The sequence below is a fragment of the Hyalella azteca genome, unplaced genomic scaffold, assembly GCF_000764305.2.
Source record: "Hyalella azteca isolate HAZT.00-mixed unplaced genomic scaffold, Hazt_2.0.2 contig2464, whole genome shotgun sequence".
Classification (NCBI taxonomy): domain Eukaryota; kingdom Metazoa; phylum Arthropoda; class Malacostraca; order Amphipoda; family Hyalellidae; genus Hyalella; species Hyalella azteca.
In genome coordinates, this window is record NW_025932737.1 from 199,242 (window position 1) to 214,171 (window position 14,930).

The following is a 14,930-nucleotide window of genomic DNA, read 5'->3' on the forward strand; positions in this document are numbered from 1 at the left end:
ATAAAACAACTTGCATTCAGAACGCACAAATAACTGATCGCATCAGGCGTACAACAAATATGATTGAGTAATGGTAAATATCGCGTTCTAGAATAATGTGGATCTATATCATAAAAACGGAGACAGTAGATAACAGACAGCGCTCACGCATCTGGTGCACAAGACAGCAAAGCCGCAATGAACATACCCGGAATATATTGTGAGTAGGACATATTTTCGGAAGACATGCACGAGTTATTTGCACGTTGGTGCTGCATTGACTGAGCGATACGCATTCAGTTCGGCAATCATAGCTTAACGTCGCGTCATAGTCGTGTTCAAACCGTAACAATTTATCCAGCCGAGTCCGTGCCAGTAACTAATAGTTGATAAGCTTATCATCGACTTAAATAAATAAATAAAATATTTTAAATTGAATATAATACTTCTCAAATCAAAGTACAGGCCAATCCATTGCTATGACTTTCAAAGCGTTTATGGAGACCCCGGTGATGCAGGTTACAAGCTGCGGCGTAACTTTTACAGGAGTTTCTCACGGGTATCGCACCTGGGGCCACACTTTCATAACTCGCTAAGTGAACGTAAGTACGTACTTACGCTCTATTTTCTTGTCTATAATTGGTGGATTTTGCTTGAAAGGCCGTCAATGATTGACTTACGATCTCTTAACTTTTTTTTGATAGTATAGGCCCTGGTAACAGTGATACCGTAATTCTTCGAGCATCGGAAGAATCAAAGGCAATGTCAATGTAAGGATTAAATTACAAGCACTCGAGACTGACTCTTAGTTCGCCCAGGTTCAAATCCAAGCCATAAAAAATCTAGGTCAAATAGCTGAATGAAGCAGTGCAATTCTGCAATTTATTTCGACATAAACTGTTGATGAAAATGATTTCAATAGCTGCACGAATCTCCAAGTTCTACATATATATATGCTGTCGATCTCTGGAAAATACCTTTTTTTGTTTTTTAGTAGAAATTTATTTCCAGTACTGAAAGAAAAATTTTAGGAATACGTGAGGCTGAGAAGGCTTCATGGATGGAGAGCTAACCGCTTTTAACGAAAAAGGAGAAATATTGATGATTTAAAAAAAAACATTTATATTCCAACTAAAGAAAACTATAGCATGCAAATTATTAACATAAAAGTTGAATGTGAAACCAAACATTGTGTAAATACATTAGCGTATTTTGGACCAACATTTGGAACTACTTTACAACACGGCGATGTTGATTTCGTGACAAATGAATTATGTCCCAAAAATAATCAAGAAAATCTGAGAAAATCACATTACTATGACTCTGGTAAGAAGGACTTTAGTTGAATTTTTAATACCCATAACTGTGATACGTCCTGAGACAATGGAGTAACTTACAGGTCCTAGTGCTGTCTAATACAATTCAATCAGCCGTTATTTTTTCAGACCAAAATCGAAGTGTTTTCAGTGACGCAGCCACACAAATTGACACCACTATTGAAATACGAGTATATCCAACAGACATCAAAAGGCGTATTTGATGTCTTGAGTGCGGTTTAATAAGAGCTTCTCTCGATGCCCAAGTGTCGTGCGGTGCATATATAGGGTATGTAACCATACAGTTCATCTTTTGCTCTCTTTTCAATATAGACTGCTTTATGCAATCTATATTCAAAAACAAAGACTGCGAAGCAAAATCCAGTCATGAGTGATGATGCACATTTTCATCTTGAGCAACCGGTGTGCTTATGAGCAAAACGACATGTTTTGACTCAAGTCACATGAAATGAACAAACGATTCATTTCATGGGGCTTGCTCTTCTTTAACGATCTTCTTTTTGCATTAAAACTTAAAGAGGAAGCATTATGCGGTTTCCTTGAATAGACTAATTGAGATTTGAGGTAGAAAAAGATCTGGTCACATAAACTAAGCCAGTTATGTTCGTGCCTGATGCAATGCTAAACTTATTCGATTGCCAGCATATGTTTCGATACGCAGATAACTTCAACTTTCATTGGCGAAATGAATTTCTATAAATACTATTTAAAAAAAAAGATACTCCACTCCCTATAGAAGTTTTCTAATGTGACAATCACAATTGTAATTGTAAAGTATGCATACGATGCGTCTGCCAAATCATTGAGGATAAAGAAGCAGTGACATCACGCGAGACGCGTACGAGCGGATGCAAGACGCTCCCGAATATCCGCCAGGTTAAAAGTCATCGCCGGGACAGGATAGAACCGTCGGCACATCCTAAGTGGCAGAGAAGTACAAGGAAATTACGCAGATGAAGTGTGACACAACGTTTTCCTGTGACGTAGGGGCAATGCGTGTAAAAGTGTTGGCAGAATTAATAAAACAATAAAGTATATTCATCAGGACCCACAAAGCAGTCACTCTGATGTCGGATAAAGCTATCACATCCTAATAAATTGTTGAGATTTGCATATTTATAAATTGCTGAGAGTCAAGGAAATATGCAGAAAAATGCGACTGTGGGCCACTGAAGATCAGAGGAAACTAGTTGAGGCGTAAAACATTAACCTACTCCATTATTTTGAGAACAAATAATAAGTAAGCTCATAAATCGGATGTAATTTTTGCACTCAGCAAAGGAAAAACGTGAAAGAGGACTGATTATACAAAATGAACATCCATGAAATTAAAGATAATGAATAATTATCATCGACGTACACTATTTTCTATAAAATGTTTTGAATGGAAGCACTGAGCACAGTGCGCATAGCTTCTGGCGCTGCACGAGTTTTGTGAGCACAAGTGTACAGTTCGGGTTCAGCACTTGCGTTCTATTAGACTCATGCACGCATGTATAGATTTAACGTACATGTACGAAATAGAAGAATATGCACTTGCGTTCTATTAAACACACATACGCATGCGCATAGTTAACGTACATGTAAACACACGTACGCATGTGCATAGTTAACGTACATGTACGAAATAGAAGAATAACACGACCATGCACTACTGTCGTAGCTGCACACTAACCCAGCTATCTTCATCTCGTGCTTAAATGGTGAAGTACTGAGTCACGTTAGGTCAAAAAGAGCGTACCCCTTTCATCTCCTTTACACACAAAATACATATTCCAGGCAGTAGTATGCTGAATGGCTCTTATATCGTGTATAGTGTCATGCCTGCACTACCTCAGTACGATTGCATCGCACTAAAGCTTGCGCATCCAGCCTCGTCATCTCAAATAGAACATAAGACTAGCTATTAGTTTCCTAACGGAATTAGTAGCATTAGAACCATCGATATTTTTTGACTTCGCGCTCACCACGCGAATCTTTTTCGCTAGTTGAGACGGACGCTTATAAATAAAATCTCCCAATTTATTCAGCAATAAAAGCAACCGTGGACGCGAATAAACGATTCGGTTCAGTCCAAAACAATAATGGAACTCACACACTTTGCATGTCATTACAACGAACCGTTTAGTCCAAGCACAGCACAAAGGCTCAGTCCCACACCACCGTGGGTTTTGTTCATGCATCGGAGAACGGAAGGAACATAGGAACGGAAGCGGAGTTCCGACCATGGTAATTTCAAAGACAAAAAAAATAATGCATATCTGGACTGATGACAGTTGGAGATCTAAAATATAACATGGCAGACAACACCGATTCTGCTTACGTAATCAATTCACTGTAAAAGACAAGTGCGTCGCTATCACAATCAAGTCGCCACCTATCAATAAAAACTTTAGCTTTAGAATGGAAAACGAACTATCAGCAATATACATCAGCTACGAAATTATTTCCATTGAGCAACAAGAGTTGCTTCTGATGAGCACATACAATCTTTTTCAGTACTGGAGGGCGAGTACGTGCAGCAGGAAAATCACCAATATACATAAAATTCTCAAAATTTTTGAAAAAAGGACTGATTCACTGTGACTCTTGGTATTATTATCAGCACCATAAACGAAGCGCCGGGATAGAAGGTATGATCAACTCCCGTAGGACAGAAATTTAGGACATTTGCCTACACAAACTTGCAGGCAAATGGTACGACGTGTGCACAAATGGTACGACGTGTGCACAAATGGTACGACGTGTCTGTCTCTTATACACATCTAGATGTGTATAAGAGACAGCACCACATGACGATGCTGGTGCAGGCATGAGACACCACATGACGATGCTGGTGGCAAGCGAGACTGCGGTTCAACGAAGTTGTTTAATAAAAAATTTATTTTAGGTTTTAGAAAAGTTTACAACCTTCTTGATAACAAAGGAATAGATAGGCGATATTGATTTCTTGTTGGAATCCCATTTTTAGAGGATTATTTTTCAGGTTTTTAATTTTGATGTTCATTAAATAGATTAAAAGTTTCATTTTGTTTTTTAAACTTTCTCTTGTGCTTCTGATTTTATGTTGCACGCTTGACTATATGACTCGTTTATCTGTCTAGTAACCGCTTTTCATCTGTTTTTTTTAGTAATGCGATATCTTTCCGTTTCGACACATATGTTAATCGTTTTTATTGAATTGCTGACATTCACATACTTTGCTTCAATATCAAAAGAGTTCCAATCAACTTTAATGACACACGAATTATGCTCAACTTACATCTGTATTTCAATGAAGAGTAATGTTCGATTGCGTTTAAATTCATGTGTAAAACTGTACATAGAACTGAATAATTTTCTTAAGACACGCATTCTTAATCTGTGCGCCTATCATCACTGTACCTCGGTCATACATTTCGTATATTTAGATTGTAAGTAGAGTAATTTTAGGTTGAAGATTTTTTAGTATAGTTTAGCTTTAGTTTACGTTGTATCCATAATACCCATTGGGGTCGCCTGCCGAAGACCACCACTGCCCTGGATGTAATGGACCATCATGATTCCTGCCTTCCGGAACGTAGCCTTCAACACTTCAAGCCGTCCGTATCTAGGCCGTGGGTCGAACCAGCCCTCGGTCGAACGGTCACTTGTCGAAGGACGATAAATTTTGGAACAGAACTATGCTATCTGAAACCTAACCTCAGATGCGGTGAACGTAAAATTACGTAATTTAACGATGCCCGGAAGTCATATGTGCACAAAGGGTACGACGTGTGCACAAAGGGTACGACGTCTGCACAAAGGGCACGACGTGTAGGCAAATGGTGCGACGTGTAGGTAAATGGTACGTGTGCATAAGGTTACGACGTGCACGCTGTATCCTGAGGCAGGAAAGTGTCCTCGGACCTGAACCGGTTCCTAGAGACGCGTGTATGAGTCATGCAGGACACAGCTATACATGTGTAGCGAGGCAGGCAAGGATGCCTTGACACACACGACTGCAACTCGCTGATACTCATGACGTCATTCTTTTAGGCGAGGCATGGCATCATGCTATACGATAGCATGATTACACCAAGTCATGCTACAGATCCAGCATAGCATGGTGCTATGATATTCTGCTAGCGTCTCATCACGCTACATGGCTTGCACGGACAGCATGACATCATGCCTCGACATAGTCACGGCTAGCATGACATCACGCTGCACGCATCACTAGTTTTGTACACGATGTCCTCTAAAATGCATCGGATGTCTTGCACGGGATGTCCTCTGAGTTCATCTCTTGCTCTTACAGGTCCAATAGGCTTTGTATTAATTAAATCTTGATCAATTAGTCAAACACTTGATCGATCAATTAGTCAAACACTTGATCGATCAATTAGTCCAACAAAGACATTGCCATCAACAATGCCTGCCAACATTTCCCAAGTTATATATAACATCCATCAACGGATAGGTTAGGTTAAACTAACGCAGTTATATGCATCACTTGGATCACGCCACACTAGCGTTCGATCACCACACATGCAACCATGACGTCATTCAGGAGAATGACTACTAAATAAATGATCGAATATTGGCTGTAATCAAGGGATATACGGGGAAAAACGTAACATAGTATGAGGAGCGAGAAAAGGGGTCAATTAATCACGCAATATATATATATATATAATTTAGATAATAAACTTTAAAAGAAATAAAAGTGTCTAGGTTGGTTTTTTGGCTAAATGAAAAATAGAACAACAGCAATGCCGATTAAAAAGAGTTAGTAAACTTAACGGCAAAAAGAGAACCTATTATGTCTGAAAAAACATAATAGCGCTGCTGATGTATGTATCTTAGGATATAATCTAGCAAGGCGGTCTGTTATTGTTAAAAAATCGTCTGTACATCAGCACTGGTGATGTACTGTAGTACATCACGTGTTGCACGGCACACATCAGCACTGGTGATATAGTACATCAAATTGGTGATGCAGTTCATCAATTACTGCATCAAGGTGCTGACACGCGGAGCATCACTGACTGGCAAGTCTTCGGATGCAAATGAACGTTTTCCGTAATACGAGTTGCTTTCTAATTATATTATAACTATGTACTACGATACAATAAAGAAGTTAATACATGATAATTAATATTTGCCATTATAATTAGTTCTAAATTATATCTTTGGCACGTTTTCCCATGTTTCATGACTTCTACAACTTTCTAATTACTTCTTTATAATTTCAGGAGGGTAAATTAAACTATGGCTAAAGAACGAAAAGCAAAATTTGAGTTATTTACTTCAGGTAAATCTTCTGGTGAGTTTTGCAGCGACCTCACACCCCAGCGTGCAATTCATCACTTCTTGTAAGTACTTTTCTAAGCGTCGCCAGAATACCAGTATTCTAATTAAAGTTATATTGAGTAAATATTTTAGGCACTAATTATCAATAAATTTTAAGCTGCATTTTTGTCAATGAATTTGAATCGATAGATATTGATCACCATGTATATGCACCGGACGACACTCAGGCATCGAGAAAAGTTTTCATTCAAGAAGAAGACTCAACTAAAGTATGCAGATAATTCAATTCACAGTGAAAAACAGGAAAAATATAGGGAAATAAGTCACTGCATGTGATAATTAAGACCAACATCTCGGGCCACGTTTTAGATCGGCATACGATCAATGAAGAGACAATGGAAAACACCGAACAAAAGATCAGAGAATAAAAACTCCTGGTAACCCACAAGGTGTAAGAAAAAGCCACTGTCGTTCTAATTGAATGAAGTTCCTCGGGAACGCGGACGTGTAGCGCCTTGAAGGCTCACGCAGCTGATAGGGAATGAGCTTTGGCCTTTAGCGTTCATGTCTCCCTTCACAGATCCTCGCTCACTTTAACAACTTTTCGAGCCAAAGACAGACGTTGCTTGATTTCATACCGCCAGTGGACAGAGGGTTAACCTTATCTATATAAATACGGATACAATAACAGTCGTTAATGCCTTTAATAACCAGGGGCCTTACTTTCAAAACTCGCTAAGTGAACGTAAGTACTTACGCTCTTTTTTCTTATTTATGAAGGGTGGATTTTGCTTAAAAGACTGTCAATGATTGGCTGATGAACTTACGATCTCTTAACTTTTTTGGAAAGTATATAGGCCCTGGTCCTGGTAAAGAGAGTCGGGGGAGTTAAATAATATATAAATAATAAATAATATATAATAATTATATAAATATATATAATAATAAATAACCTAACTAGAAGACGCGGGAGTTAAATAACCGCTCCTATAGATTTAATGGAAATTATGGTCAATCTCTTTAGTTGTTCCATCAATTAATCAAGTGTATTTAATCGTACGTAGAATTTGTCTCTTGCGCTGGTTGTGACGACAGATGACAATTAGGAACAAAGAAGATAGAATCTTTGAACACGAAAAATACGGCATGTAAATAAGCTAAAATTTAAACCACTTGCCAGAAACTACCTATTTATATTACTCCTGTGCTTGCTAAAGCATGATGTCATCGCCGACGCTGCAGACTTCGACGAAAAACTGCCGTGGAAAAGAAGAAAAACATTCGTAGATCCGTGGTGGCCTTGAAAGCAACACGCTTGCTTGATCAGCACCAAATTCAATGCAAGAGCGACCAAACGATGAGCAGAGCGAAGTAGAGTAACGCTTGAGTATTTCAGCTTGTTATTTGCATATTGATTGATGACAGTTGCAATGCCGAAGTAACAGTTAAATTACGTTAAATTTAATCTGAATATGTGCACTCACACCCTGCTATTAAGATACCTAGTTAAGAAAAGGTAGCACATGTCATGAAGAAAAATTAGCATCATTATTACGGACATTGAAATGTAAACTTTTGTTCAATTCATCTGTACTTAGACAATTTAGCGGTAGATCATCTCCCCCTTTATAAGTAGTCGGCCCATAAGATGGAGCACTATTTAACATCTGAATGTTTTCAGATAGCATTGATCGTAGAAAGTCTAATCAAGATTATTCTACACAAATCAGATCAATTCAACCAAACAAGGTTTATAAACGTTTACATAAATAGTAACATACATCAAATAGGAATAAAATAAGCTCAATAGAGACGATCTGCCGATACTGCATGGGGTCATTGGGAACATCTGCAGCAACTGCACACAAATCTCGGCTGAACGGTGAGAAGACGTACGAGCGACACAGCGATGTGCGAGCTACGGAGTTACGACAAAACTAGCGCGCGACGTAATGGCTGCTATTCGTATAACTATATGATGTGGAACCGGGATAACCAATATATAATAAATGTGGCATTTAAATCACTCTTCATGCTTTGCTACAAAATTAATCGTATCGGAATGGAAATTATTCCATTAATTGCTCGTTGTAATGGAAAGCGCTTGCGGTGAAATGTGCATTTTATACTAAAAAGAGGTCTCGAAACAAATTATAAGGGTGTCAAATGAAAGCTGACAATTCGGTTACAAAGACAATTGCGCGGCTGAAAAAACAGTAATATTCTTGCTATTTGTAGCTTCGCAAATAATATATATGAACAGGTGATACCGCCCATTCATTACTTTAAAGACATTGCAAAGTATTACTTTAAAGACTATTATTCATTACTTTAAAGACTCTCATGCAGCATGAAATGTTCCCGACAAAGCCTTCCTTAAATACTTCGTGGCAGCATCAATGTGGAGTCAAAACTATCAAATAATAAGGACAAAAATGAAGGCACGTGAGCCTAAACCAGAGCGTTGGCAGGCAATCGCGTGCGACGGCAAACATATAAGCAAGTCGAGACTTAAGCCAAGGCACAAGCGTCAATATGACAACACACATTCGGTGGTGTACAACAAACGCACTTGTACAATAAACTCTGACAAGACGTAAGTACAAATACGCATGACCAGCACAGATGCATCCGACGGCACACACACACACACATGCCTAGACTAAACAAGCTCATTACAAACACACATACGCATCAATGGACCACACACAGATAAGCTCGTCACAAACACCCAGAATACATCTGAATTAAATCTAGACCAAAGCATAAGCTCGTCTCTTAACACACATACAACACACACACACACAAACACGCCAATAGACCACCACACAAGCTAGTCATTAACGCACACATAACACACATACGCAACAGTAGACCACCACACAAGCTCGTCACTAACGCACACATACGCATCAGTAGACCACCACACAAGCTAGTCACTAACGCACACATACGCTTCAGTAGACCACCACACAAGCTAGTCACTAACGCACACAGACGCATCAGTAGACCACCACACAAGCTAGTCACTAACGCACACATAACACACATACGCATCAGTAGACCACCACACAAGCTAACCATCAACACACAAGCAAATCGGTCCAAGGTCCGGACACTTCACGTCAGGGCCAGTGCATTGCACAGATTTTGCGACGCTACGAGGAACTTTGAAGCGCACAATTCCTGAACAAACTTGGTGGTCGCTTGCTAAACTATACGATGTAATCAAGGGTACGTTTAAAAACCAATATAATTAACCATTGGATCCAATTAATGACGAGACTTAATTCCACCAAAAATTGTAAGAATGAGATGACTGATAACTCAAAAAAAAAAGAAACCGTCAAAAGGTACATCAAATTTCCATAGATAATTTTACTGGAGAAAGGGGCAAGATTTACTAGAACTGAAACACTTAAGGCGCCACAACTGAATGGCGACTGCTCCTCAACAATAGTATTGATAATGATATACAATTAATACAAGATGACAAGATTACCGAATAGAATTTGGAAGCGAGACTGGCAGCGTCTGCCTCGGTGTACCAAGAGTAGATTTGTAATATAAACTAATAAATGTTTAATGATCAACAATTACTCATTGTCAACGTTTTCAACGTACTCATTGCTCCATGTTTTCTACTCTATAAGGGATAATGATAACAGGCCGTGACAGCATCACTTGCACTGCATGATGATGGCTTCAGTGATGCAGCACACTGGTTGGTGGTGATGTAGTTGCGGTCATGGCTATACATGACCATGACAAGGCCATGGCTATACATGAAGCATCATTAGAGTGGCGGCAGTAGGTCTATGGATGAAGATGCTACTCAGCAGTGATTGCGACGAGAGATACAATTGTAGCGCACGCAGCATCTGCAACACGTTGAGAATAAACTACACAGCAGGGGCAGTGATCGCATTAAATGCTGCAGCAACATAAACAGCAGCAGTACACGCTGCAGCAACAACAGACGAGCAGCAGCAGCAGCCAAGCAGCAGCGGCAGCAGCAGCAGCAGCAGCAGCAGCAGCAGCAGCAGCAGCTGCGCCGGAAATGAGGAGTGGTGGTGCGAGGGCGTCTTGGGGGTGAAGGGCGGGTGAGGGCATTCCTCCCTTAGTTGGGACGAGAAGGAAGAAGGAGAAGGTGAAGAGGGAGAAGGTGAAGAGGGAAGAGAGGAAGAGGGAAGAGGGAGAAGGTGAAGAGAGAGAAGGTGAAGAAGGAGAAGGCGAAGAGTGAGAAGATGAAGAGAGAGAAGGTGAAGAGAGAGAAGGTGAAGAGGGAGAAGGTGAAGAGGGAGGAGGTGAAGAGGGAGAAGGTGAAAGAAAGACAATGAGTGAATAGAGGATGCAGAGGAATAGGGAGGAGGAAACGGCCACACTACCAAGTGAAGCGAACACAAGCCAAATACATGCACGTTAAGTTTCCACAGCTGGCAAGCTTCAGTTAGCTTAATTGAACAAGACAAATGTATCGGAGACAATATTAACCAGTGACGACTTCCATCGTCCATGCACTAAATTAAAATAAATCAATAAACATCAAAATTTCGCAACTTTATCTCCCTTTCAAGGGGTAAAGGAAATCTGACAACATTTTTCAAACTTTTCAAGCACAAATGACGTGACCTAAAGGTCATGCAAGCAGAAAAGGAGAAAGTACATGTGGGCCGCTCAGGGCAGTGAACACGTGTGGAGACACTCGGTCACAAGTGTGGAGACACTCGGTCACAAGTGTGGAGACACTCGGTCACAAGTGTGGAGACACTCGGTACACTGTCTCTTATACACATCTAGATGTGTATAAGAGACAGGTACTAAGGCGCTCTTTGCTCACCATAAACTCGATATGGAAGCAGTCTGGGTTGGAGAGGTACTGTACTAAGGCGCTCTTTGCTCACCATAAATTCGATATGGAAGCAGTCTGGGTTGGAGAAGTATTGCATTAAGGTATAGAAGCGGTGAGGGTCTCCGCAGGTCTCCTTGAAGTTATCGAAGGCGTTTAGTATCATGTGGTGGCCGCCCTTGACTAGGCAGATGGCCGCCAGCAGCTCCAGCACCAGGGCTTTTGTTCTGGTGACAAATGAAAACATGAGTCATGAGCATATAAACAAACATGTGTAAACATGATGAGAACGCAGCACGTGACTTGAAGCAGTAACTAAGAATTCATGAAGTAGTAACTAAGCAGTAAAGTAAAGAATGAAGCAGTAACTAAGCAGTAAGTAGAGAATGAAGCAGTAACTAAGCAGTCTCGAAATCTCAGGCGCTATGCTAAATTTTAAAGGTCGATCGGTCGACAGCAGATATGTTTAGCAAGACACACACGCCCGTCTTACTGTGGTAAAATGTGGACATTGTTTGACCCATGTCATGTAAGTCTTGTAGCACTTGGAATTATCTGGGAAACTTTGATGTCTAATTAAGAACAGCGAGAGAAACACGTTAAAATGTATACCTAGCTAAATTTTAAATACGCAATAAGCGAGACATGATGAGATCTCATTACAATCACAACTTGATTTTGAAACTGAACTGGGTATTTCATAGTCGTCAGTTTAGTGTGGTCCATCACGTCATTTCAACACTTGTGGATGTTATTTTAATATCAAACGAGCATAAATAACTATTTAATCAGGTGCAAATACGATTTCAACGAAATGTATTTCATATTTAAAGTGTGCTCGACATTGATTTTAACCCTTCGCCGTAGAAACGGCCAAGGATAGCTGTGCCATGGAGCCGTCACTCTTGGTTAGAGTTTTGTTTTTGACTAGCGTGTTTAAATGGACACGAAAAAAGAATACAATAAATGGCACAGTCGACTTTAACTATAAAGTTCGTGAATTTTGATGCTTGAGTCAGGAAATGCTCGTTCCTCACTGAACCAATTCTAGTGATAGTTAAACTATGTGCAAGTTTACATAATCTTTCAGTTTGCAGGAGCTCACAAACTGTAATATGAGGAAATGAAGAGGATAGGAACAAAAGGTCGGGGAGGGATGAGGAATTGGGGAGTACGGGGGAGGATAGGGACGAGACTGGCGGGGTGGTTAGGTTAGGTGGGAGGCGGGGTGGCCCAGTGGTTACAGTTCAGAGTACCAGGATTGGCGCAGAGAGGCGCAGGTTCGATCCCAGCTCTGTGCGCCAGTTTCTGGCCAGAATCGGCGAGGAGGCCGGGCGGTTAAGCACAGCAGAATTGTAGCAGCTAGTTGCGAGTTCGAGACAGCAACAAGCTGCGAATTTTCTGCGATGTTAAGAATCGGCGAGAGGCCAACGGCCTAATAAACGCTGAAACCGCTTTATTATTATTATTATTACCTGTAGCTGTGGTGGTTGAGGCTCAGTGCGATGCAGTTGATCGCCTCCCGGTGGTCGAATACTAAATTGAAGCCGTACTGAAGGGAAGAAATAGATACTTCGATTACAGGCACTCCGAAGCAAGGGAACAAATAATTGATTAAGGGCAAGGAATTCAGGATTAACAAAATAAAAAGATATTAAACCTGGTGCTGATGAACTTTTCAGTCTCCAACGCCAAACGGCCGACGACGGATTGGATATCAAACGACAATCTATAACATGTCCGTGCAACATAAACTAAGATCATTTATTGGCTGCAATCGAAAACTAACTAAGGATTTAAAAACAACGAAAATGACACCAAATTCACATATTTTTAGTAACAAAATTTTGTACGAATGCTGCACGATTACTTAACAAAACTGAATCACTTCTAAACTCGTGAAGGAGCTGGCCTTTGAAACGTATTAATTGAAATTGCGGTGAATAGTATTGGAATTTGTTTTATTTGCCTTTAAATTATCACGGATAAATAATTGAAGAATAAAGCACTAGAGCATACCTTATTGTTCATGATGGCCCGCATGCACATAATGCACACATGAATGTCGTCTTTACTGTCGCCCATGTTATTTGCATTTAAATTCTCAAATATAAATAATTGAAGAATAAAGCACTAGAGCATACCTTATTGTTCATGATGGCCCGCATGCACATAATGCACACATGAATGTCGTCTTTGCTGTCGCCCATGTTGAGCTTCTGAACATGTCTGGAGGCTCGCTTCATCCTGGGGCTGTTGAGGCGGTCTAGCGATGGTCTGTTGTTGCTGCCGCCGCTGTTGCTTTGGTTCTCTGAGCCTGAGTCGTCGTCCATACTCTCCCGTACACGCTGCTCGTGTCTGTAACAAACGCTCATCTTAGATACAGACTACATGATGCAGACTATGTTACAATGATTCTGCAACAAACGCTCATCTTAGTGAGGGTTACAGACTATATGATACAGACAATGATGTTACAATAATGGCCTCCCACATACGGTACTCTCCCGTACACGCTGCTCGTGTCTGTAACAAACGATCATATTAGTTACAGACCACATGATGCAGACTATGATGTTACAATGATGGCCTCTCACGTGCTTTCACGTACACGCTGCTCGTGTCTGTAACAAACGCTATCTTAGTTACAGACTATATGATGCAGACTATGTTATAATGATTCTGCAACAAACGCTCATCTTAGTGAGGATTACAGACTATATGATACAGACTATGTTACATTGATGGCCTCCCACATACTCTCACGTACACGCTGCTCGTGTCTGCAATTAACGCTCATCTTAGTGAGGGTTACAGACTACGGTATATGATACAGACTATGTTACAATGATGGCCTCCCACATACGGTACTCTCACGTACACGCTGCTCGTGTCTGTACAAACCTTGTGTGTTTCAGTTTCAGGTACAAACACTACAGCTACAAACAACGCAGTTACAGGCTATGAAGTTACTGAAAATGCTGTTATAGCCAAATCAGTTTTAGACAATACAGATAAAACAGTACAATCTAAACAAGGCGGCTAGACTGAATACAGTTACGAACATCGATTACTGACAACGTGGTATAAAGAGATATGAACGAAACATCACGTGCTAATAAGAAGCATATTATGGTAGGGCAGATGGGACCTCGCATAATATGCATCATGAGGCGGACGGTGAGGCAAGTGAGGGCACGAGGGTTCTCACCTCAACATCATGAGGCGGAAGGTGAGGCAAGTGAGGGCACGAGGGTTCTCACCTCAACATCATGAGGCAGAAGGTGAGGCAAGTGAGGGCACGAGGGTTCTCACCTGAGCATCATGAGGCGGAAGGCGAGGCAAGTGAGGGCACGAGGTTCTCACCTCAGCATCATGAGGCGGAAGGTGAGGCAAGTGAGGGCACGAGGGTTCTCACCTCATCATCATGAGGCGGAAGGTGAGGCAAGTGAGGGCACGAGGGTTCTCACCTCAGCATCATGAGGCGGAAG

At 40.8% G+C, this 14,930-nt stretch overlaps 1 protein-coding gene across 1 annotated transcript in view; it reads right to left on the reverse strand.

The window, feature by feature from the left end:
• LOC108679212 (formin-like protein) overlaps nucleotides 1–14,832 on the reverse strand; it is a gene marked incomplete at its 5' end in the record, with an annotated part of 40,189 nt that extends 25,357 nt beyond the window's left edge. The window contains 4 exon segments of the mRNA XM_047885577.1: nucleotides 11,495–11,666; nucleotides 12,915–12,991; nucleotides 13,584–13,797; nucleotides 14,806–14,832. Coding sequence (XP_047741533.1) covers nucleotides 11,495–11,666; nucleotides 12,915–12,991; nucleotides 13,584–13,797; nucleotides 14,806–14,832 — 490 coding nt within the window.
• Between the last annotated feature and the right edge of the window lie 98 nt (nucleotides 14,833–14,930).